The sequence below is a fragment of the Streptopelia decaocto genome (assembly GCF_964273445.1).
Source record: "Streptopelia decaocto genome assembly, chromosome: 2".
Lineage (NCBI taxonomy): Eukaryota > Metazoa > Chordata > Aves > Columbiformes > Columbidae > Streptopelia > Streptopelia decaocto.
The window spans coordinates 45,389,632-45,416,643 of NC_138655.1; the positions used below are offsets into that span (position 1 = coordinate 45,389,632).

At 40.2% G+C, this 27,012-nt stretch overlaps 1 protein-coding gene across 1 annotated transcript in view; it reads right to left on the minus strand.

Annotated features, from left to right (window-relative positions):
* Positions 1-25,537, minus strand: part of ASXL3 (ASXL transcriptional regulator 3) — a 131,316-nt gene extending 105,779 nt beyond the window's left edge. The window contains exons 1-2 of the mRNA XM_082046806.1: positions 25,412-25,537; positions 1,023-1,105 (exon numbers count right to left, since the gene is read on the minus strand). Of these exons, the coding sequence (XP_081902932.1) occupies positions 1,023-1,105; positions 25,412-25,465 (137 nt within the window). The 5' untranslated portion in view covers positions 25,466-25,537. The remainder of the gene's footprint in view (positions 1-1,022; positions 1,106-25,411) is intronic.
* Between the last annotated feature and the right edge of the window lie 1,475 nt (positions 25,538-27,012).

The following is a 27,012-nucleotide window of genomic DNA, read 5'->3' on the forward strand; positions in this document are numbered from 1 at the left end:
GGTTCACCAGAGTAAACTCCGCAGTAACAGATACAATGTGTTACTTGCCTACACAGGCTCTAAAGCTGTCTTTTCCTAGATTTCAGGTTCCACACTAAAGTAATATAATCAAAACACAAGCGGATGTCTCCCTTTGCACTGAAACAGCAACAAGTTTTAAAACAATTTATTAGAATAGAAAATTTTTACTGTAACATTTGGGGAAGAGGAAACTGTATCTTATAGGAGATCCCTGCCAACCAACCAGTTTTTCCTTAACTTACTTTACTTCCTGCCCAAGTTTCCATCTGCAGATCACTAGAAGACCTACCAAGTATTTAGTATTCACCTTTGAGGAACAAGAAGCTGCACATTCATCTGAACGAGAAGCCAATGGAAGACAGCTGTTGATTTCCACAGGCTCTGGATAACCCACCTATCCTCTAGCAGCTCAACGATTATAGTTGAAATCTGCATCCAAAATATACTGTTAATAAGTAACTCGGTATTCAACCACTGTAGCCACACAGACCAGCTGCCAGTGTTCAAACACCCCTTCTCCTTCCATTCCCAATTCTTTATCGGCACAATCCATTACCACAGGTAACACCAATATGTTGTAACAGTGATTTAAGTGTCAGACCACAAACCCAACTGAGAGAAGGAATGTGTCTAGCTCCACCTCACTCCTGCTCTGGGCACACGGTGGCAGAAGCAACCCAGTTGTCCAGATCCACACCTTAAGCAAAAATGAGATGTAGCACTGGGCTCGCTGAGCAGATCTCACTGTCTTTCTAAAGACAGGCCATTGGACTAGAGCTGGCCCACATACTCCTTTTGGAAGGTACAAAGTTAAGCCAGTCAATAACCATTTTAAAAGCCCTGAACTAACAAATGAACAAAACCCATCAGCTTTATTTTCCACTTTGGTACTGGAAATCAATTCAGCCATTATCCAGCACATTATGTTTTGTAAAGATTATATACCATTCCTAGATTGTTTTCAAAGAGACAGCAAAAATACAGAACATAGAAACACTGACCTTGTTTCTTTTAACCCTTCTTTCTGAATGACTTCCAGTATTTGTTTTGCAGTCATTGGTGAGTTGGGGTACTTTTCCAATGCCTGAAAAGAAATAATAAATGTGTAAGTGATAAGACACAGCTGTTCTGTGAATCTGAAAGGTTATGCAATCATGCAGTTTTTATGTAGCCATTTGTGAAAGGCAGAGAACTGTAGTGTTGCAACTGGAGTCCTCTATCTGTTAGAAGGCTACATACGATCCAGGAAAATGCAGCAACAATAAGATTTACTTGCTGCTTTTGTGCATCATCTGCTACATCTGCCTGGGAAAAATTCTTACCAGGTTCCAAATAAAAGAAACAGGCACCTAATTTTATGACACAACAATGGAGTTCCTCTCAGGCAGGAGGGAAAAGAAAAAAAAAAAAAAAAAGGAAGAAAAAAAGAGACAGCTAGTCTTCTCTTTTGATTTTTGTTACTTTAGAACTATTTGAGGTCATTTGAATATTCTACACTTAGGTTTTTTCATGACCTCAGGAACGAAACTGGCTAAAACCTTCCATTTGTAGAGCAGGAACTACTGTGAGAATTGACTCAGATAGGTTTCAATTTTAAAATGCTATTTGTTTCTAAAAACAATGAAAAATGAAGTAGTCAGAACAGTCACAGCACACAAGATGCTACATGACAGGGTGCAGTATTTTTTTTTCCAGTTCAGCTCAGTTTTCCACTCCTTTGCCTTTTCCAATTTAGCCCAAAGTAACCCACTCCTCTTTCCACATACAACCATCTTGTACAGATTTTTCTGGTTTTCCACTTCCTTTTTGTCCCCATCAGCTTTAAGCTGCTAAACAAACAGCCACTCTTTTGCTAATGTAAAGTGCCAGACTGACAGGCCTGCAAAATAAAACCTTTCAATCAGCAGTATAAGGTACAGCATGGGCCACGGCAATCCAGCTTCCCAGAGCATTTTGCTAACATATCTCAGCCAGAACTTACGTTTCTACCCTAGGTAAATAAGAAATCAGTTTGGTCTCCAAATTCATCCAGTCCTGAGCGTTTCTCTAGTAGTTACCAAATGATGGCAATTGTGAAAGTACCTCCTACTGTTTGGATATCTGCCCACTAGGAACTAGAGACACCACCATGTCGTATCATGCAAGTCATCAAACTGTGAAGGGTGCTAGCCAAGGCTGTAATTCAAGCAGCTCACCTAAAGCCAACACCTCACTACAACTTGAACAGCTCAGCCCTCTCCTGCCACTTTATAGTTCTGATTTGCTGCCTGTTCTTCCCTTTTGCAGCCAAAACACAGCTTACCAAATCCTTTGGTTCTTTATTACAGGTGAGCATTCTACCCTTTATCTTTCAGTTCCACACAGGAAAATGCAGAAGTGAAGGCTGTGCTAGAAAGGTCTGGGAGCTGAACTGAGCTTATCTCAGGTACATCAATAAGCAAGATTCAGAAGGGACTCATCAGGAAAGGAAAACCAAAATGTGATTTGAAAGGAGAAAGAAGAGGGAGTAGGAAAGAGAAGGGCAATGAGTAAGGATGGAAGAAACTGCACAGAGCTGGGAAAAGGGCCATTGCACAGCAAGGGAAATGATATATTAGTGACAGAACCACAATGACACACTGGAAAAATGACAATGTGTATAGAGATTGAGACTAGTATGAGAAAAGATTAACAGTGCGACGAGACAAAAATGGAAACTTTAACCTTTGGAAAGAAGACAAAGGTAAAATGACAACATACCAAAAATAAAGGAAAAGCAAAACAAAACAAAAAACCAAAAGAATGAAACTAAGAACATTCCAGAGGGCAAACTGGAAAGGACAGAAGAGGAAACTACACTGTACTGGACACGGCTATGAAGGAAACTGTGTGCACTTGAAAGTGGGGTTACTCACTGTGGAGGATTCCCTGTTTCTCTTCCTGAGTACAGGCCCCTCAGCACACCTGGGCAGCTCCTCCCTGCAATTAAGAAAATTTGGGTAGCCCTGTCCCCTTCTCTATGACATCACATCCTACTCTATAAAGTCAGTAAAAATGCCAAGTATTACCACGTGAGTTTGACAATAATGGGAAGGAAACAATAAAGCTACGCAAACATCAGAAGTGACCCTGTTCTGGACAATGGGAGAAGGGAGAGCAGTTTGTGCTGAGGAAGCTGCACTGAACTGGCTGTGGAAACAATGGCCAGACATAGGGATATGGGAGATCATCTTCACCAAACAACAATGAAACCAACAATCAGGATGCATAACACCACTACAGAAAGTTTAATCAAACCCACAAGGCAGATTTCAAATATCATAGTATGAAGTGAACACACTCAGGGTATAATGACCATCTGAAATGCAGAGTATGTTAGACAGGCTGAAAGTGCTGGAGCAAACAATTGCCCATTGTGTGTACTCATTTTACGCCGGACATGCAACGTGGGCTGCAGTTCATATACCCTATGAATTTAATTCTATTCATCTAACCCTTTAAACCCTTTGAAGCCTGTGTTAAAGAACTGTTCATACCCTAACTGAAAAGCATTAATTCTCCAATTCAAACACTGCTTAAGTTAAAAATGCTGTTATTGTGCACCTGATTAAGTTTTCTTTATCAGAACAAAGACTAATTTAGCAGAGAACCTCAATAAAGATGTTTATTTCTGCCCCTCCCCACATGCTGTCGTTCATTGTGTCGCCCCTCCCCAGTTTTAACCTAACCACTTATCACAGTAAGAAAATAAAAATAATTGCTTGTAAAAACGTTTTAATGATAGTCTCAGTTTCTTCTCCCAGTTATGGAAAAGAGCATTAGAATATTATTTAAGAGCCTGTGAGATAATGAATACACTGAACTGATAATTGCACTAGTGTCTCTTGCCTCTGTATCTCACCATTAACACTGCTAAAAGCCCACAATCCCGTTTGCATTTCTAAAACTTAAAAGAATAATATTAGAAATTAAAACTAATTCCTAACTGTGCCTTAAGGCAAACTGAATACTAAAATGCAGTAGCATAGTTAAGTCATAAACTTCTTGGTCATAAAAAGTAACACACATCAGAGGAGGAAGCCTTTATCTGTTTAAAATATCTTTCTCCTTCCTCCCACTCCATCCACCAACATTTGTATCGTATATGACCAGTGATTAATAATGCTGAAATTAAAACATGCTAAAGTACTGTCATGAAGAGTATTATTCTTTTGATATATTTTCTTAAGAAGGACAAGGGCAGAAGAATGATTTGCACTGACTGCAACCTCCATCACAGAGGATCAAATATGCTCTATTTATTCCTGCCATTCAACCACAGCCTTAAAAAGAGCCAGCCAATAAATAACTGAGACAAATACCTTGATATCCATCAGGACAATCTGGAAGAGAACAGAAGAAGTCATTGCACCGAACACATTCTTGGTGTTCATTCAAACGCTGGTTAATGGCTCAAAGAGAAGACCAAGAGATCCTACCAAGCACAGTGGAAATCAAACCTCCCAGCAAATGGTAGCGGCCTGACAAATTGTTAGGTTTGTATAACCTGCATGTATAAACCCACAGTTTCTGGGATATTAAATAATTACACAGATGCCACAAGCACATACATTCCCAGTTTCATTGGACAAGGCATGTCAGTTATATGGGACAAGAAGAAATCCAAATTTCTTTTCTCACCATGGCATCTATCATCATCTGTGCATAAACAACTGCTCAAAAAAATCAGTTGCCACACTGGGGAAAAAACACTTTCCAGTGAACCATTCACAAGAATGCTCTAGAGCAGAGTCAAGACTGTCAGCGTTGCATAAGAGAAATCCTGAATGCTCTGCTCACCTCAAAAATCAGAAGAGAACCTCTATATAATTGATGGAATAATTAGTTTAATCTAGATACACAGACACTTTTGACTACCTGAATGAGACCTGCTCAATTGTTTGCATTTCAGCCACTAGAGGGAACACAAGCAGAGGGCCAGCATGGAGAAAGGCAACTCAGCAAGTCGGCCTTCTTGCCACCCACCATTCCTGCAGAAAGTGGGAAGCTTTGCCAGAGAAGCAGCCACTACTCCTGCAGTTATTACGCTGACAGAAAATGTTTCTTCTAAAAAAGAACCAAGAGTGGTGTGATAATGTGCTGTGGTCCAAAAGCAGCAGGCAGATCAGGCTGGTGGACTGAGGCTGACAGAGCACAGTTAGCGGGAACCAGCCAGAGCCTCTTGCATTTCTGGAAGGTGCCTGTGGGAATCTGAAGGTCAGGCAGCTGACAAAAATCAGGATTTTATCACGTCTGCTTGGTCAAACTATAGGCAGAGCCACTACTCACAAACCGAAGCAATTCTCTTTAGAACGTTATTTAAATAATTCAGGAAGAGAAAGAGGAACAGCACACAGTTATTGCCAGTGCTCCCACTCAACAGCTAAAATACAAGTCAGGCTGAACTGCACAACAGACAATCTTTACTGCCCACAGAAAAATAACTTTCCTTCTCCTAAGCAGAAAATATATTATATTTTCTAGCCACCCATTACCAAATAAATGAATTGAAAGATGGAGTCTCAAACAGGGTACAAGAACAGCATGCTGGAAAAAATCCAGCATTGTCTTTTCCAGCTGCTTGTGTGAGGTTAACAGAAGGACTGACTTCTATTGTGGGAAATGCCCCACTCGAATCTTTTGTATTCATTTTTGATTAACGGCTGTAGTCATCAGGGAATTATCAGCAGCCCAGTAAAAGTTCAAAGCCCTTTGTGTGAAGAAAGATGAGTAAATGGTTTGGAGAGGAGGGCAGGGTAGGGTAGAGAGTGGGGAAAGAAAGGAAGTTGTAGAGGTGTATGAAGAGGAGAAAACAGCAAGATCAAGAGGAGGGATGGTACGTGATATAGGAAAAAGCAAAAAGAGGGATAAAAATAAGTAGGGAAGATGCACTATAACCTATTTTAACATAAGTTCTCAAATAGATATTCATGGAGCTCTTGCTGATGGTAATTAAGAGAAAGGTAAAGAGTCGTTTCCTAGTACTAAAATATTAAAAGGAGTTGAAATGGGAGTAATAATTCTCCTGGTAGAACTTTTGTCTTTGAGCAGTTGAAGTTACAATAAAGAAGTTATAAAATCTGAGTAGAAGGAGGTGCATTTCATAAGACATGTCTTTCACAGTATGCTCCATGTTATTAATTTGTCTCTGTAATCCATGCATCACTGCAGATAAGAAAGAAAAGTAAAATCAAGAAACAAAAGGAACAAAGACATAACACAAACAAGAAAGCAACACGTAAAAATACCTAAACCTGCTGAAATACATAAAAATAAGTTTTAACATCAATTAAATGTGGACTAGCAAGCATGCAGCTTTTTTAGGTGCACGTCTACTGAACTGTAGAGCTCAAATGGTTTAAAGTACACTCAAAAAACATTTTTTTCCCCTGGCCTCTTCCATTCAAAAGCACTTAACAGTTCCTTTAGCATGAACTATAGGGAACAACTGGGAGAGCATTTCCTGCAAGAGAATTTCTACTATAGAATTTGTTTGCAAGTCAGTCTGAAACCACCTAGCTTTGCTAACCTGCCAGACATGTAAGGTATTATCAATTATCAAATATTGAATGAAATAAAAGAGAAAGAAGCTGAATGGGGTTTTTTTTCTTCATTCCCTTAGTTTGACTGGCTGGTTTGAGGCTTGTTCTGAGATTTCCGGACACTCCTATTGTTCTTTTTTAAATGTATTTATAATGTCATATTTTAAACTGATAGAAAGGTAGCAACAGTGCTTTGGAAATTCCAGATAAACTGTACACTTGACATTTTGAATTCAAAAGAAATTTGATTACAATTCAGTTAAATATACAATTGCGTTATTCTTTTAAAAGGCACAAGCTCTAGCAGCAACAACATCTTGCCATTGCTAGTGTCCTCATACATCACATCAGAAAACGTAAAGTTTTCAACCCTAAACAACTGACTTATAATAACCTATTGATCTGGTCTGACATACTGAAACAAAAGGAAAGGTTTGTATTTCTTTCCTTACTAATGCAATCAGCCTGTCTGAGCAACCAAGAACTTTCATTTATAGGCTCTGTCAGCACAGATCCATAAACACCTTGGTGACAGTAACGGGATGAACCTGGTGAGCACACAGAATCCTATCAGACTTCTGTAAGATCAGGATCAAAGATACGCACCCCAGTAAGCAGGATGTCAAAGTTGCTACCCTGGTATGGGTTCCATTATTAGCAGCAGGAGTACTAGTGATTACTCCAGTTCAAGCGATGGAGCATCCAGATTCTCAGGATAACTCCTCAATTCTGACAGTGCTGTCCACCCTCCATACTTCTGGTTAGCCATGCAAGCCATACCTCTTCTTGCTATCACAATACCCCATTGCCTCTCTGCCCAGCCTTTCTCTACTCTCAAAGTGATACTCTCATCTTTTGAGGTGTTTCAACACTTCTAACTTCCTTATCTTCCACCTTTCCCCATTCCTGCTGAAATACCTTTCTTCCCCTGTCCTTACCACAGTATACTCCCACAATACATTCCTGCATCCCCTACCTCCTGAAATATCAGCACATCCGTACAGATGCGGTTCAGGGACTTGGGTTCCCCCAAGCCCATGCTCAGGTACAGAAGTGCTGCCTAGGTAGTCAATACTGAATAGGTAGCTAGCAGCATGCCGTAGCTCTTAGATGCTGACAGGACAAATTGCATTGAGAACCTCCTGTGGCTTATAGACCATATTCTCTGCCTATTTAGTTTAGAGTAGAAGTTTCAATTTCTGTATCAGTGCAACCAGCTGAAAAACATGGGTCAAAGCTGTTTACAACTATGAATCATTATTCCAGAGAAGGGGCCAGGAGCAAAACACAGCTCTGCCACCCAAACACATTACTGAAATCCACAGTCATTCAGGGATCACACAGGCCATGATCGTGAAATGCCTTTAATTCCAGCAGGGATAAAAATTCCCCTTTGGCACCTACCCCTGTAGAAAATGAAGAGAGGCCATGCTTAGGTGACTGGAACTAATGGAGCAGAATGGATATGAGTGTTCTGTCAGCTGACTCTATATTACAGATAACAGAGGAAAGAACTTCCACCAGTGTGAATACATATGTCATTGCTAAGGGAACAAGAAAAAAAATACTAAGAAACACCAAACCCCAACCATATTTGCTTCCATATATGCTGTTTTCTCTATTGAAAGTTGACAGAGATTTGTTTTTTTCCTAAGACACTGGAAGGTTTGCTGTATAATTTATGTTTCAGCATAACAACAAAAAAAAATATGAAGAGTAAAACTTCTCGGAAAAAAAAAAAATCAACAGAGAGAATGGGTATGTGTTTGTGTTAAAAGCCTTCATCACTTAATTTCCTCAGGCAAATGTAATGTGTAAGGGTTACTTATAATGTGAGAAATAAAATTCCTACTGGCTACTCTCTGAATGTGCCAAATTTAACAGGAGGTGACAGTTATGCCAGTTTTCTTGCCATTGCTTTACTATCAGAGCTTATCTTGTTAGACAGTGTCCTATAGATACAAACCTACGGTTTCCAGAAGGCAAAAAAAAAAAAAAAAGCAAAACCAAACAAACAAAAAGGGTGGGGGGAAGCATAGCAGAACACAAAATATTTTAAACTATACATGCTACCTCAATATTCTTACATATTAGATTTGGCCATTATAAGTATTTCATGCAGGTAAAAATCACTGACTAAGAGGGTCAGATAAGTTTCATGCTGCAGCTGACATTGACTCCATTGATACACTGTGAACATATTTTACCAACCAAAAAGCACTTCTATTTATGTTACTAAAATATGGTTTACGACAGCAAACATAAAAATAAAACTGTAAAAATTATACTTCCATTTTAATTCTCTCAGATAAATGGTAGAAAACTACCTCATGAAATATACAGCACATTTGGATGCTTACATGAAAAGCCATCATAAGTCACATTGATCCTCCTAACCTCACAAGGGAAGTCCATAAACTTCACAATTCAGTTTTTTATTCCTCATTCAGAGGATGATACACAGCATCAACTCCCTTCAAATTAATAAGAAAGCTGAGATGCAGAAATTTACTAAGAATTTTTCTTAGTAATTTTATCCCAGAAAGACCAGAATGTGTCTAGCGCATGGAAAACCTGGAAAGAAATTCCTGAGAGGTGTACAGTAGGTGATAAAGCTGGAAAAATTAAAAATCCCTTGCAATCATAGACACAACAAAAAGCCACGTTCAGTTCCTTGAGCCCACCTGTTCAAACACTGGAGGCAAAATGGAAAACAGAAATCTCCACAAAATTAAAAATGATTAAATCTTTGGGTTTGGTCTGGGGTTTGGTTTGGTGGTTGCTTTTTGTTTTGGTTTGGTTTGGTTGTCTGTTTTTTTTTTGTTTGTCTTGATTTTGTTTTTGCCAGGGCGGGGGGGGGGGGAGGGTAGTGTTGTTTGTTGTTTTAAATAGGAGACTTATTCTTTCTTGTCAGAACAGACAACACAAAAGAGTCTTAAAAGTCTTTGGGTGTTATGCAGCTTCTTCCTTCCAAACCTTGCACAATTATTTCACATCAGTTTTCATTAGTCTGAATCATGACATCATTGTGTACAGAAGAGAGTTCACTGGCACAATCCAGATCTACTGCTTAAATTGTTCTGAGAGCAGATATGATAAGTCACAGTTTTGAACTAAAGAAATACAGCCTTCTCATAGAATGTGCAAAGAGAGAATTCTTTTGTTAGCTGTCAGTGGGATTTTGCTATCTCTGTTAAATATATAATGGTTAGTGTCATAACAAAGATCAGCCATCGTGTTACGGCATTTATCTTCATGAGTGAAAAGAGGACGGGCTACTGTGATTTATTCCGTCTCTCCTCATGAGACGATTAATGTCATAAGAGATTAGTTTTCAGTACCGACTTGTACACAGAATAAAATACAGGGCTGGAGTGGGATGCTAGGCAGTTTTAATTGCCACAAGTTTGGAAGCCCACATTACTTACAGATGGCGCAGTTGACAATTACTCATCTAAGATTTTCAAAAATAGGAGAAAATTTTGTGGTTCACTAACTCATATCCATTTTGTGTCATTTATTCGTTCAGTCCTTCTTATTAGTCTTTCCACACAGTCCTTTCCTGCATCTCATCACCTAAGTCCACCCACACTTGCCATGTTAAATACACCATTTATTATAGAACTGAAGTCCATACCGGTGGTTTATAGTGGTATTTGGTAGCATCTGTTGAAAGCTTTGAAAAATACACTATTTAACAACTATTACTAATAAACATTCATCACAATACAGGCAGATTAGAAAGAACATATAATGGCTTTGTATCTGTGTTTGTATTCATACATAAATATATAAACAAAACTCGGGATAGTAGAAGCAGCTTTCCTCAAGTTTTGAGAAAAGCTACACACTCACTCTTCCCAGGGACCTTGTAAAATAATCTGACCATGCTAAATTTAAGTTAATAATCTTTCAAAATCCTATCACTTTGGAGAAGTGCACAGAATATTTTGTTTACATGGTCCCCACTCCTCCTTATGAAAGAAAATACTTCAGATAATACTGTGGTGAAAAAAAAAAACATGGCAAGCTCTGTTAAAATTATTGGAACGGAATATGAATTTTATTTTCTTAAATTCTCCTTTTCTGGACACTGCTAAATCATTTCAAGCTAGATAAACTTTAATCATCAATATAAAAGTTTCTGTTAAAAACAGCAATTCTTTACCATCGGTTTACATCAGATAGAACACATTATTAAAAAACTCTAACCACAAAGCATTATCTTTATCTCGGCTTCTCAAGTATTGACTTAAACATTTTTATCAGGCTGTTAATCACATCCACATATAATGTGATCAGAAACTGAAACCAACCAGGTAACAGGGCAACAGTATGGCAGGGAAGAAGTATCATGAAAGCTAAGGACATTTCTTATTGATGGTAAGTGGATAGGAGAGAAAAATCAATGGGTCCTCATCAGTACAACTGTCTACCAGCTGGATGGTGATTTTCCCTGGAGATTTAAACCAATAGGAGCAATCACTTGGCACAGGTAAACAAATTCAATAGGACCTCCAGCCTATAAAGATCAACTGTGACTTCAAAACTGGAGATCATAAGGACACAAAATGCTGAATGTTAAACTAACAGTTTGTAATGAGATCTCAAACCAAAATGTAGAACCTGTTTTCGCCCTTGTAGGAAAAACCTGAAAATGTTCAGGGTAATCTGGAATTGCTGTGGAGGCTCCAAACTCCTGACCATGCTTGAAGGCATTATTCTGAGCTACAAGACTGCTTCAAGTCACCCTGAACAAGCAGTGATCAGGTTACAGTGAGAAATTACCATTAGCCATGCACATTCTGCAACTACCATCACTGAACTCCAGAATCACAATGAAGTAATTGGGCAACAGAGCGGAATCACAGAGGAATTTATAAGAGAACATGAATACAGAGACTTCTCATAAAGCTAGGCTTCCTGTTTGAGACAATCTTCTATTTTTAAGGGTCTTTAATATCACAGCATTTTTCTTGTCCTAAGACTCCTCACTATACACTGAACAGATTCAACAGTTACCCATCAGGACGGTAACTGTAACCCAAGAAAAGTAAACCAGGATAGAGGAAAACATGGCAGTCATGGGTTTTATTCTTTTTCTGTGAGTACCAACATAAATACACATGAAGATCAGAGTTTTCCCAAGTCGCATCTTCTCAGCAAGTGTAGCAGTAAAAATTGTCAGCTCCTAGGAAGTGCTACTGGCAAATAAATTCAATGTCCATGGAGTTTAGGAACATTGTTTTACATTTAATATTTTAGGAGTTGATAATAATACATGTTTTAGCTACATCTTCCATTTCCCTCCAAAAAACAGCTAGCAATAAGCAATCAGAAAAATGAAAACCCTTTTACTGAAAAATTACACTGCATCAACTTGGGCTTCCAATGTAACTACTGAAATCATACTGTACCTTTGAAACAATGATAACTAGTAACGAAATTAACCCTATAGTCTAAATCCAGAAATGCAATCTTCCTTTAATCATGCCAGACAATCTCATTCAAAGACATAAAATTATACTTAGGAAATTTACATGCTATATCCTCTGAGGTTAAAACAAAAATAAACCAAGGTGTCCAAAATCATAACAAGGAAACTACCACAGTCTTATATTCAAGCATCACATCAGACAGACTTTTGGACATGGGAATGTTGGGAGATGCATATTTTTTGCTGCTCTAGATATAACCTGAGCAAGATAATTTGAAACCAATTTTCAAAATTCCAATAGGAGATCTTACTACCAAACAGATGAGGGAATATTTCAGAAGACTAATTGGTCTTTTCAATTATTTCAAAGAGATTACTTATAATTTCAACAATACTCTTTCGGCTGAGATTTTGTTCTAAAAAGAAACAGAATGCAACATAATCAAAACATAGCATTTCATTTCCAAGACAAATGCCCTGTCTTTTACAGAGAAGACAGAATTTTTTTCATCTTGGTGTTTCATTGTGATCCTAATATATCAACATTTGAGAAGAATCCAAACTGTAACGATGAAAATTTGGGGACTTCAGCTGGTTATGTAATTAAGTGAAGTGGTAGCTAAATAAAAAAATAAACAAATTAAACGGAATTTTACCCAAGAATTCAGAAGGTTGTTTTTTTTCCTCATTTCTTTCATTGTCAGTCAAAGATTTTTTTCCTTCCCTTCAGTATATTTCTCATTGGTACAAGAACAACTCCATCCTTTCTTCACTGCTTCCCAATGCAGCACTACCATTTTTCTCCCCAGGATTACATCAGTATCATCCAGGCACACACTCTTTGCACCACATGACATGCCAGCAGACATAAACCCAGTTTCATTCTCTTCTACTAATCGCAGAAAATGTATGCAAGTACTAAAAGTAATAAGCTTCATAACTATTATTATGTATGTATGTAGCACTTAAACCCTAATTTTTTTCAGAACATTAATCTTCAGAATGCTTTCCCCAGATCCCTTCCCTCCCCCTTCACACCCATATTTTTCTATAAAATTAAGTCCAACATTAACAACACTTTAACTAACACGTGAAGCTTCTTGCCATTACAGCTCTAAGAATGCTGATAATGGCAAACAGGTGCAGTGATTTTTTTTTAAACCTCTAATTCTCTTTGCAGCTCTTTTAGAAGCATTTCCCAACCACCATGCATATATACCAACCTCAGTTATCTAGGCAGCCATTTTTGTAGATCTTGCTCAGAATGAAGACAGGAACATTATTTTACTTTATTTCACATTACCTTAAATAGCTTGAAACATTCTCCTACAGCTCAGACACTGATATAATGAGTTAGTGCATGAAAATTACAGTATGAAACTGAGTCTGTCCTCATTAAGGATAGCTAAAATTGACTACACAGAGATTTTAATATTTTGTTGTTTTTTAATTTAACAGAAGTGTTAAAGACTTTGATAATTATAGTAAGATTAGAATGTTTTGATTATTTGTCAAACAATCTATCTCCAAGCAAAGGAGGTAACCCTACAAATGAATGGAGACAAAAGTGTTCTCTTTTGCAATGTATCAATTATTTCATTAGACATTAATCTATAAAAAATTCTAACAGGTCTCTGAAAAAAAAAATCCCATTTCGACCAAACTAATTTGAAATACTAAGATATCCTTGGGGTTTTTTTTTGGCTGGTTGGTTGATCTTTCTAAACAGATTAAAAGATGATAAGACAATGATCTAACTTCCAAAATCTATATAAAACATCCTTGATCTATTGCTTTGACTCTATTAGTCCAAAACTTTTTCTAGTTTCCCATATTCTATTGAAGTTTTCAATCCGTAGTTCATGGACTAGTTGAAAGACTACCTTTTCGGAGTCCATGAAACACAATAGCTCAAATAATAGCTCAGACGCAATTTTATCCTCAAGGCCGTTGACTCTACCCACAGTTCTTATTGTTTATCTCTTGCACTGTACCCTGCACCCTTCAGTCAATGAAACATCTGTTTGTTCACTTCTCCCATGTTTATGGTCTGTTTCATTGCAAAACTTCCCAGACAGCCCTATAAGTTCTGCAGTCTCCTCCTCAAGTGCCACTGCTGCTGTGGGCCTGGAGGCTGAATTAACAGCCCATAATGGTTACAGTGAACATCAAACACTTACTGTGAAGGGCTGATCATAGCACACTTACCAAGAAGTTCCTGTGGAGGTAACAATCATCAGCAATGCATATGTACGGCATGCAGTAACTTGCATGGCCAGACTGATAAAAATCTCCAAATTTACCTTGTGAAGCCCCAGCCCCCTAGTTCTTAAGTGCTTTTACAATGCTAAAGAAGAGCATATTTTAACATCTCAAGCATTCAGTGAGGCTTACTGTCATTGGAACACTGTGTCACAAAGAGCTGGAAAAGATCCTTCTTTATAAGATAACTGCAGTATTCAAGCTAGCTTAGAGCAGTAACTCAATTTTCCTTCAGTGTCTGCTCTTTGGGGGCTGATCCCATGCTCTAGAAACCACAGTATTTACTACAAGATGTTTACTAAGGATAAGGAGCATCAGTCTAAGACAAAGACATAGGATTGGTTATCATTGACAAGTTCCACTCAGATGGGTAGCTCTCATTCCAAAAGCAATAGGGGTGACTGGCGGTGAGTCAGTTGATTCCTGACTGGAGGAACAGCATTTTAGCATGAACAATCCATTTGCAAGATGAAACAACCACACAACTGGACCAACCCAAAAGCTGGGAGCAGTGTCCATTTCTTGCTATTACTGTCTACCCAAGGGATGCTGGCGCTCATTCTGGGCAGACCAAATGTCCCAGGCATGTAGACTTGTTTCTATTGATCTCCCAGGGCTGTAACTCAATATATATCTCTCTAAGATTTGGGCTGCTAAGTCAGGAATTTGAGGGACACATCAAAACCTGTGATCCTTCTGTCTTTCATCAAATATTTCCTACTGGGATATCGAACAAAAAGCACTTCAGCTGTTGCCCAGAAGGCCATTGTTGTAACTGTGATCTATATTCAAAGTCTCCAGCTGCACAGATGTACTGGGCAGGGTGAAGTAAAGCATCATGAGAATCTCCATGATTATTTTAAAAGATTAGTAGTCTAATAAATGACAATTCATGCTCTATACCACCACTTCCCTTCCTTTTTTACAATCTGGCTTGGTGGACCCAAGCACTTGCTGAATTGTCCAGCCATTCTGCTGACATGTGCTTAATGAAGAGGAGAAGTTTAGTAATGCAACTTGACAGCACAGCATCCCAGGAACAGGGCAAAAGGAAGACAACCAACCTGTTAGAACACAAGTTAGTTAAGATTGTGTAATATTTACAGAGAAGGGTCCTCAATGTAGCAAAATTGGCTACATGGATTTTTGTCTTATTCTTGGCGAAAACCAAACCAAAACAAAACAACCTCTTTCAAACCAAGAGACCTCAGTACAAGAACAAACGAGGCAAATGCTTGGTAGTCCCTGACATCTTCAGGAAGGAACAAACTTGTGGTGCCATGGGTCTCCTTGAAACCAGTAACAAAAAGGTTATTAACATATCTTCAGTAGTAACTTATTTGGAAATGTCTTCAACAGTGATTTACTGAACTTATTCCACAGCTAGACAGTAAACCCCACTATGTTATTATACCCTTTTTAAAAAAAAAAAAACAGATGAGTGCTTGCAAGATGTCTCAAAAACCTGCATTATGAATGAAACAAACTCTAAAATAATTAGAATGCACTAAGCACTGCTGCTCTAAGTACAAACCTGCTGCAGCATTGCTACATCAAACTGCCAAAAAAAGCCTCAAAAAAGCAGACAATGTGAATGAGCACCATTACATGGATATAGAATTCTCAATCTGTACTAGAAAACTAATGTTTTCTGTCTAGTCACTGTCAGAAAAAAAAAAAAAAAGAGGTAATGATGCATTTGAATCTAAATCATGTCCATTACACAACTTTTCATAACCATTTTATTCTAGTAGTTCTCCCATTTTTAACAGGTTGTGAAATACCACAAGACGACCAGATTCTGGCAAAGGACAGATAAGTTCTAACTCCTATGGATAGTGAAAGTTACCAAGTGATTTTATTGATTTCACAAAACTAAGACTAATTTGGGGCTTATGACTTAATTTCAAGCCTAAACAGACAAGATGACCTTGAGGCCATTTCCAACTTGACCTTCTATGATTATCAGTTGTATGATTATCCAAGTAGTGCTCTAACTAAGATGTTTTTCCAACTCTAAACACTGAATTCCAAAGAGGTTCTCATTGGTCTTACCTGTCTAGAATTTCTAAACGACAGAAACACCAAAGAAGCGGGTGTGATCAGAGAGTGTCATAATTTTGAGATAGCTGCCAGAAACTTGGTCCAGAGAATGACAGCAGGCTATGGTCAATAAGGGTCTATTTTCTCCCATTACCCTTGCAGACAGGCGTAGTGAAATGGGATGTCATATGCATCTTTTAAATAGCAATGCCAATAGATATCCCAGCAGCTGGTGGATAACTTGGAATTTTGAGACCTAAAAAGAATTAAGTTTTATCCAAAAATATACATCAGTAGATGCATTGAAACATCTGGATCTGGAGTTTGTTTAGTTAAAACTGATGGAACTGAAAGAAAGAATAAAAAAAAGAAAGTTACCACTTCGCAAAGGATGAAGTGAAGTACTTTGGCAATACGAGAGTGGTAGAGCTTCATCTTATATAAAGAAGTTTCAAGTTGTAAAGGCAAGAACAAATCACTTAAGACATGAAGACTGACTAGGATTTACTACTCCATGGACATTTCACCAGGCAACTCACCAACTATAGTGAATCACTACACACAGTTAGGCAAGTTCTCTGGGCTGCTAAGAGTCAGCTGAAATGGAGTAAAACTTTGACCTTAAAATGGTTGATGAATACTTTGGTTAAGGCTCTTTTCCCTCTCTAGACATCAAGTTATACAAGAAGCTAACCAGGATAAAACAACAGAAACCCTGACTAGAACGACTGCTTCACTAAATTCCTGATGTTATATATACTTAAAGATTTTATTGATTTCATAAAACTAAGACTAATTTGGGGCTTATGACTTAATTTCAAGCCTAAACAGACAAGATGACCTTGAGGCCACTTAAAATCACTTAACAGGAAAGAGAGAAAATAGTTTAGACATTAAATTATCCAAAACATTTCATCTATTATACTAGTTAAAGATGGCTGTCTCTCAAGGAACACTTCTGAAGTTGTAGATGTTTAGAAAATGTTATCTGTAGGTTAGCTGCATCCTCTAGAGCATACTCTGTCTCCACAGGATAATGATCTCTAGAGTTGAGCTTCTACAAGCAGCAAGGAGATTCTTATCACCACAGGTTCAACTAGACCAATCTATGCATAAGGAGGACAAGTTGTAAAGCAGAGTATGTAATGTTTGCCTTCTAGATAAATTACTTTCTGATGCTCCAAAATCATGAACGACAATCTAGGACATGACCTGCAAAGTCTTCTACAGAGAACTATAGCCAAATTCTCTTAATGAGTCTGTGAATGCCCCTGATGATTCCAGAGCACAGACTGAACTGTGGTTGCTGATTCTGGCATAGGTTGTCAGATAGAAACCAAATTCAACGCTATACTACAAAACAAGTCTCCTCAGACACCTGTGGTACAGGATGTCACTTCAGACTCATAACCTGCAATGTAACAGCTGGATCCCATATGTTAAAAACCTCATCTAAAAGGTTCTCTGATATTGATGAAAGCTACATGCCAGGTTCCTCACAGACTTTGTCCTGCTGAGCTCAAGTCATTAAAGAGCTGAAATCTTAACATTCAAACAACGAAAACATCAGATCGCCGCATCTCCCCCGCCCCGGTTTTCTGTTCCAATGCCAGAAACGCCAGCGCTTGTTTAAACCAAAGTGAACGGTGCTGCTTCCTTTTTATTGAAATTATTAAACTTTTTAGTGCAAGTATCATGGCACATAGCTTAGAGTGAGCAGAACGGGAAGAGGTATTTGCGCAAGAGGTGGTTAAGAGGATATCATTGCTATGTGCCTGAGAAATCTTACAGAATGTCACATGGATACACAAAATGAATTTGTGCTTCTCTTTGAATCTAAGAGATTTCTTTTAACATCATATTTCTTCAGCGGTATCGCTCCACCTCCAACACCAAGTGCTGTCCCCAACCAGAATCAGTGCATGGACAGCAAAGAGCTCTAGGAAGAAGGCATACGCTGCCAGATGGCTTATTAACTGTCTCCTGATACCCACGTCTGTGCTAAAGTACTACAGTCATAAGGGGATATATTCAGGTAGTGGTCTGCTTAACATATGATATTCAGAGAGATGTAGGTGATCCCTTCAAAACTAAGATTAGCTGCAGGTAAGAAGGCACCTCTCTAACATTTTTACATTTCCAGCAGGTACATCTCCTCCCAAAAAAGTACTCCAGTGACAAGAAACTATCTAGCAGGACTTCGCAAAGACAGAGCAGTCTCAGAGTGGCAGTACATCAACAATCTGCATTTCTTCAGGGAGGGTGACTGTCATTCAAAGTTGATAAGAGATAAAACAGGCCACTTACAGCCAATCTGCTGTCCTTGAGCAGCATGGGGATTTGCTACCTGAACTAACAGGATAAGCAAATGAGCTGAACCAGGATGTGTTGCTTAGAGGTGGCACTATTCCAGGTTGTGCTTCTGCCTTTGTACTGGAAGCTGACTGTTCCATAGTGAAGGCTAAAATATTTGATTCCTTCAGTCTGTTAAGTTCATCAAAAGGAGGATTTGGTCAGTTTCAAATGGAAGCCATGGAATCACAATGAAATAATTCTCACTAATCACATCTTCTCACAGGTCCTGATAGCAGAAAAGAAGGCCACTATTTAGTTATTGCTATTTACAGGCAATGCAAGATTATCATCTTGACACACAGGAAAGCGGAAAACATTTTGAAGCTTACAACATTTAAAAAAACCCTATTGCTCCAACGCCAAGAGGTCAAGTTTACCAAATTACTCTCCAAGTGACCGTAGTCTGCTGGGCACAGTGTAAACAACAAAGAAAGGCTCCAGCAGGGAGTACTGTGAGTTTGGTTTTTCACCTTGAGGACAACATGTTACCTGGTCCAGACTAGGATGCTGCAATGACATGGTTTGATCCATGGAATTGGTGAACTGGGCTACCAGATCCAGAACAGCCTAGCTGTGAAGGGTGGGTAGGGTCTTGGGTGTGGTTAGTGGAAAGTATTTCACTGTGATTCCATCGGTTTCACATGCAATTGACCAAATCTTGTATGTGAGAAACTTGTCAACAGCTGGAAGAAGAAAAAACAGATCAGTTGTTTCAAGAGAAACATGCAGTGTGACAGGAAAATATCGTTTTTTCTACAGGGAAAGGTAAACCAGGAGCCACTGGAAGCATTCACTATAACAGTGAGCATTACATCACCTTAAGGCACTGAGAATGCTGTCACATTGCTGAGGGATGCTCATATTTAGGTTCCTGTAAGGGTTTTCTCCTACACTACCCTGCTTTGATAGATGTGACATTACTGAGGACAGGTCTCATTCCTGGTTTGGGTTCCTGGCTTCCTAAAGGTCAGTGATACCAGGGGTTAAAGAGATGTCTCAAGAGTTTGAATCTCACTTCTCTCAATCTGTCCTAGAAGAATGCAAAAAGTGAGCTGAAATAGATTACATTTATATTTTATTTGAAGATCACCTTTTAAAATTAAAAAAATTAACCACACTAATTTCTGTATTATTACATACTAACAAAATAAGATACTGACACGAAAAGCACAACCACAGAAGGTGAAAAAAAAAAAAAAAAGGCAACTAAATGCAGGTTCAACCTCACCTAACAAGTGCAAAAATTACCTTGAATAAAACAAGGTGGGGGAAACCCTGGAGCAAACCAAAATAAAATTTAGCTCTTCAAAGCAGCATTGATTGTGGATCAAAGGGAAAGGCCATCAAAACTTCCCAAGCCACAACATTTCTGCATGTCTGAAAAAGAATTAACTCAGAACAAAAATGGAAATAATAGTAGGTCTCTGTTAAGCCAACAACAAAGAAATCCTTAATACCATAAAACAAAGTTATGCCATATCTCCCATTTTTAAAGACACACAAAGCTCCTCCTTTTACACAATGCTTTAAAATGTTATTTATAGTAACAAAAACAGGGACATAAGATAAAACTCAAAGGGATTATCATCAATGGTCTAGCTACACAGAAGTTACTCTCCCAATTTTTTTGTTTCATTTGTGGCCTTCAAATATGAATATATAATGCAAAAATACTTCCATACTGCTATATGATCCATTTCAACTACACTATCTCAGCAGACCAGATGAAGCAACAATCAGCTTTTGGATAGCAAGCCACATTAAACAGTAACATGCAAGCTAACAATTCTAACAGACTTTTGTTGATTTTCATGAGGTTTTTTCAGCATCAGTTTCCTTAATTAATTAGTATAATTTTCCTAAAGTTTACAGGAGCAAGAGAACAACTCTTATTTAAGAGCTGGATCCTGACAGGAGAGTAGTGCAAAAAATAGCAGGACTAAGGTATGGATATTACTCACCCAGTACGCACACATCACCTGAACCATGAGGACTCTCCATAGCACTGTAAAGCACACGTTCTTCAGTAACACAAGAAAACCTTTCTTTCAGAATGAAATTTGGAGAAGAGCAAAAATACTGGAGAAGAGATCCAACACACAAATAACCCAACAAGCACTACTGTTCTCATTCTTAGAATTTTCTTCTGCTCTATTGTCAATTAGTGACAGACAACTGAACTGTGTTTCAAAACACAGGAAAAAGAAGAGGACAACAATAAGGGCAAGCTATACATAAAGAGTCCTTTTAAAATGTTGCCATAAACTAGAACCCTTCATAGGCAGATGTTCTATGCTTCACACATACACTGAGCTCTGCATTCCCAAAGTGAGCAGCCTCCACTCATTTTGTTCAGGCCCCTTTCACCTTTCTGTATCACAAATAACAAAGGATCATGTCTGGCAGTCAAATGATAAAAGTGGCATCACTGCTACCTGCCTAAAACTTGTATCAGTCCTTGTGTGGCAGAGCATCCTCGGACACATTTGTTCTCAGTATTTTTCATTTCAATATTTGTATGGCATACCTTATGGCATGAAATTATTAAGAGGCATCATTCAGTATTTCAGGACTTTCAGCAACTGCTTGAGAGTCCTTGTGAGTTTAAAAACAGCTGAAACCAGATACATTTTCTTCCACTGTAAGGAATAACTACAAATTCCATGAACTACTCAAGTGTTTAACCTTGAGTAGTTTCAATTTTTATGAGTTCCATGTATGACCAAAAAACAACAATATAGTTTCATCAGATGATGATCAACTAAAAGATAGAGGAAAGACAGGATGTTTCTCCTCCTTCCGTTAAAGATTTTGTTTTGTTTTCATTCTTTTAAGTGTTTTATTTTAGTTTGTCAGATACAAAAAGCAGAATACTGGTAGGAAGATAATGCCCAGGTTGTACATAAGTATTGTAGTCTGCTGCAAAGTACAAAGTGAGTTGACATATTGGGTCTACATCAAAGATGTGCCCTTTGGCAGGTTGTAAAGACAGGTTGCAATTTTGTCCATAAAAATGTGTGTCCTACAAAATGGGTTCTGTAACATGAACCTTTAGTGGTATGCCACCATTCCACTGATCCTGCACATGCGTTCATTTCTCAGGAATGCTTGTAAGCTGGGTTATGCCTTGCCCTAAGATAAGCAGACTTGCATGAAGAAAAAAAGCAGCATGTTGCAGACAGAAAAATTCAACTCTCTGCAAAAGACTTCTTCCACAAAATGCAAGTTCCAATACAGCACATGCCAGCAGCTCCTGTTTTACTCCCTGTATCACATATGCAGCATTTACAGCAAGAGCTGAATATAAAGGGACTCCTTTCCTGCTTATGTTTTTAAAATTAAGGGAACAGCTTGAAAAGACACTGCATTGCAGGACCATAAGTTTTCAAAGACCTTTTAATCAAATACCAAAAAACAGTAAAGCAACACTGACTCAGTTTGAAGCCTCACCACTTAGATTTACACATTACAATGTATTTCAAGACTATCATGTAATGTGTTTTTTTAAAGTACTTCTGCTTATTTCATTATGAATGTGAGAAATGGAGAGCTGTGTGATGATTTCAGGCTCAAGCCCAGTTTTTGTACTACTTTTTATCCATAACTATTACATGCTGCATTAAGAGTTTCAATATAGATTGAATACAGAGACATGACCATATTCATTTCTCTCATAATTACTGTGAGAGAAATAGTAATAGAGAGTGAATGAGGTAAAAGTGTAGCCACAAGAGGAAGATGATTTTATGGCTATGCAATAGAAATACTACAGAGATGCTGTTAGTACCGTAAAGGCCTCTCCCACAGACTTCCTGCACAGCTTTGGGTAAGGTACTTCATCTCTGCATGGGTAAAGCAGAGACCAAAATACTTAGCTTCACAGGCATGTTATAAGTATAGAAACATTTGCATTTTGGAAGTTACTGGATGTTTCTAAAAATATCTATGTATGTATGACTGAAACATAAAATAAAAATATATTTTAGCACTGAGTTTGAAAGGTGCATAGAAAATTAACTATGGCACCTCACATTAAAGAAAATAAAATGAAAACTCAGCAGCTCTAATGAGTGAACTTGAAGTACTTGGGAAATTAACATGTAAGTATGACATTTAATGCCTAGATTGTACTATATGGACGTGCACAACAGAGTGAAAAAGCAATGCTGGCAACATTACCTCTGTCATTTCATACTTTCCAGCACTTCACTTTGAAAGCCCAATATTGTTGTAATGTAAGCGCTTTTGTAGAAAATCTAACACGTAAATATCCATACAGTTTCTGTATGTATTAATTCAACCTCTTGCTCCTAAACAAAATTCAGCAGCACACAATTCTACAACATATTGATCTAGGTAACTCAAGAATCATTTTTTTCCCGACTAGGTATCAATCACTTCATTGTTTACTTGTCGTTGGAAAGAAATTGATTTAATCAAACCTTGCAGTAATACATTATTGATGTATCCCAAGAAAACTAAGTCATAATGAACCATCAGGTTTCTAACATAAAAGACTGTAAGAAGTGGCAATTTTGGCTTCAGTCTTTCATTGTGAGTTGCAAACATATGTCATTAAACAAGTATTATAAAGCCTGGTGCAAGACCATAGTTGCCCTGAGCAGCACTATGTATCGTTCACATAACTGACTCGGGACAAGTTCTCCATAATTTAGTATTCTAGTTTCAGTGGACCTTGTGTATCTCCACCACTTATGTATCATTTTTACTCGACTGTAGCAAATCATGAGTTCTGGGGGGAGCATAAGATGATACGACATAATGAGATAAGATAAAGTCTTAGCCCAACTCCTCAGCACTGGTGCAGCCTTTGTTCTCCAGAGGCTTTAAACTTCCATATATTGGACCACATGGGAATAGTAATTTTACTCGATACACAATAAAACTCCTTTATTCCTTTATGCACATTTGACAAACAAAATACGCCTTATAGTGGCAACTACCACAGCAACTTGAAAGAATAAAGTTAGAATAGCATCTGATGTATTTTGTAGACTTTTCAATACATGTTGTCACTTTAAAGCAAAGAGAAACTAGTACTGGAGCAATGCCCACTAGCAAATTATTTGGCAAATGTGTTTTACTGCAGTTAAACTTTTGTTACCTTTATGAGAAACAAGAGAGGACAGCAGCGACACTGTATCAGAACATCTTCACTAAAGCCGCATTATTACAAAACGTTGTAGGATGTACAATGAGCCATATCAGAATTTAGCACTGACCAAGCATATGAGAATACCTAGGTACAGCTTACAGAGACATCTATAGGTAGTGTCTAATACCTTATAATGATTTATGCAGGAGAAAGAGACTGAACTTCCTATGTAGGAATTCATACAACAAGGTGAAAACATTTTTACAAGATACGTGCTTCACAGCTAAACAAATAATAGTAACGAGATATCAATAATCATTCCCAAAACCAGATGCACCATTAGCACAACTACGTTACTTAAGCAATTAAATCTGTATTGGAGGTGGATAAAATACAAAGTTGGTATAGATACAAAAAACAATATCACCAGCAGCCTGTCTTTCTAGCTTTGTCATCTTTCTATGCACTCAACTGACGCTGAACCAGACCCAACTTTGCGGAAGACACACATACAAGCCTGTACAACCACATGCGCTGTATTGTGCATAACTGTTTGTTGTAAAATTCCTACAACATACATACTCCAAAACTGAAAAACAACATAAACAATGTGCTCTATTACACTTGGCAAACAATAATACAGGATCATGAAAACAGATACAGTAGGGTAAGGGAGACAGTTTGTTAATGAAGTGGAGATGGACTAGGTGTCCAGAGGCACAGAGCCCTTCCAGAGGCGTGTCTGATTGTCCTGGATATTTCCCTGCTCAGTGGGGGAAGCAGAGGGTGAAAGGAAATCCCACGACAGAGTTCCCCCTAACGTCCTCACCCCTCACCCCGTCCCCCTGTCCGCACGAAAGGGATGAAAAGGCAATTCCCGGATATTTCACTTTTCTCTAGAATTAAAAGGGGGGATATTGTTGGGATATCTGACGCATGAACTTGCAGAGACGGAAACAATCCCTGCGTATTTACACACACACACATGCAAAAGAATAAAAGAATAGGCATTTCCTCTCACATACACCGAAGAAGGGACGTAGCTATTTCTCCTCGCCAGGCGGGGACGGGAGGAGAGCGGAGGGGCTGCCTGTACCGCCAGTTCGGGCTCAGCCGGGCTCGGAGCGGGCTGCCTCGGCACCGCCGGGGGGAGGCACCCCCTCACCAACACCCCCATACACACGCCAGCACGCCCGAGCTCCCCTCACGCCGGGGCACTCCGGCCTCTCCCGTCACACACCAACTCGCACAGGCACAAGCTCCCGGCACGCTCCCTCAGCCCCTCACACGCACTCCCGCACGGGCACTCTTCACACTCGCGGGCACTCCCTCAAACACACTCTCTCTCCCTCTCATTCTCCCCCTCACACAGTGTCTCGCACTCTCTCTCCCTTACTCTCCCTCTCACACACACTCTCCTTCACTCTCCCTCACACGCACGCTCCCACAACGGCCCCAACCGCCGGCAACAAAGCGGCGGGCAGCGCGCCGGGCCGGCGGCGGGACGCGCGCGGCGCGCACACACACATGCACGCAGACACACACACACACACACACACACACACACTCACTCACACACACACACTCACTCACACACAATGCTGCCGCGGCACCTACCAGGCGGGCAGCCTCGGCCCAGGTGCGGTCCTTCTTCTTCCTCTTGTCTTTCATGTTTGCATCTCATTGAGGTGGTTCTGGGGGGGGCGGGGGGAGGGCGGGCCGGGGGGGCGGGGGGGGTCCGGAGGGGTGCCGCACGGACAATGATACGGTGACACCGAGCTCTGGAGCCCCCGGGGCGGGAGGGGTGGGGGAGGAGCAGGAGGAGGAGGAGGAGGAGGGGAGAGGGGGCCGGGCCGGCTCGGCTCCCCGCAGCGGCGGCGGCGGCACAGCTGACAGCTTGAGGGATGCTCCGCTACGCTCACAACAATGCACTATGACGTCACGCAGGGGAATGGCGCCCGCACCAAACATCCCCGCGGCGGCCGCCCTCGCGAGGAGGCCGCCCGAGAGCGCTGCCGCCTCCAAGCCTCGCGAGAGCGGCCGCGGCGCCGCTCTGCCCCGGGCTGGGGGTGGCGGGGAGGGGGCTCGGGGGGGCCGGGGCTCGGGAGGGCGGGCGGCCGGCGCGGCCGGACTACAACTCCCGTGGTGCAGCGCGGCGGGCGGGGCGTCTCCCTGGGGACGCGGCGCTGAGGGCGCTGCGGGGGCCGCGGCTGGCGGCCGCGCGGGTCGGCGTCCTGGGGTTTTGCTGTAGGCGCCGCGGTTGTGGTCCCTTCCCGCTCGTCGCCCGCAGGCCGCGGTTCTCCCCGTTTCACGCCGAAAGCGCGTTCGGTAAACCCAGCCTAAATTAAGGCCCGGCCCTCCCCCGGCGTGCGACCCCTCGCTGGCGGTTACTTACGGCTGGGGCAGCCCAGGGCCTCGGCGGGGCCGGGCCGGGCGGGCGCGGTGAGAGGAGCGCGGCGGGGCGGCTGGCGCGTCTGTAGCCGCGGTGGTTCCCGCCTGTGCCCTCCTCGCTTCGACCCGCCTGCCGAAACCCGGCAAACCAAACCCCGGCCAGATAGATGGGTGCCAGCTCGGAGGGATCCCGCGGTAGCGTTTTAACTCCTTTTCTTGTCGGAACAGGAAAAGAACATCTTTTTGTTCCAGTATAAACAAAGGAATTGATGTGCTGCTCTCGTAAAACTGCTGAAGGATGTTTTCTTTTATTGGATGACCTAGGATTAAGATATTCACGAAATGGGAAGCAAAGGATTTAGCACACCTTCCTGAGTTAAAGGATACTGTGATGTGGGTTTTGTCCCTTGTTACTATCTCTTGCCCCAAATTATTTTTAGAATGCTTTTGAAATATATTTGGCTTTTTTTTTTTTTTTTGTTCAGACTGAACAAGTTAAAAATTATTCAGGCTTTTGTGTTTCCATCTGTTCAGTCCCGACTCCCTCCTTCGTCTGTCTCCCAGCAGCACCCCTGTTCTGCCTTGCCGCCTTGCCTTTGGTAACATTAAACCTTATTTTCCCACATATATACAGTTTACTGGAGGGGGGCCTGGGGGAGGGTGAAATCACTCCCAGCTACCACAATGCTCAGGCTGTTTTATCTAGAAAAGGACCGGGGGCAGCCCTGGATGAAGGAAAGTGGTGACCTGATTGCACTCTCAAAGAGCACTTAAATGGTGTATGGTATTCCAGCTGCAAACAAATCCCCCTCTTCCTCCCCATCTTT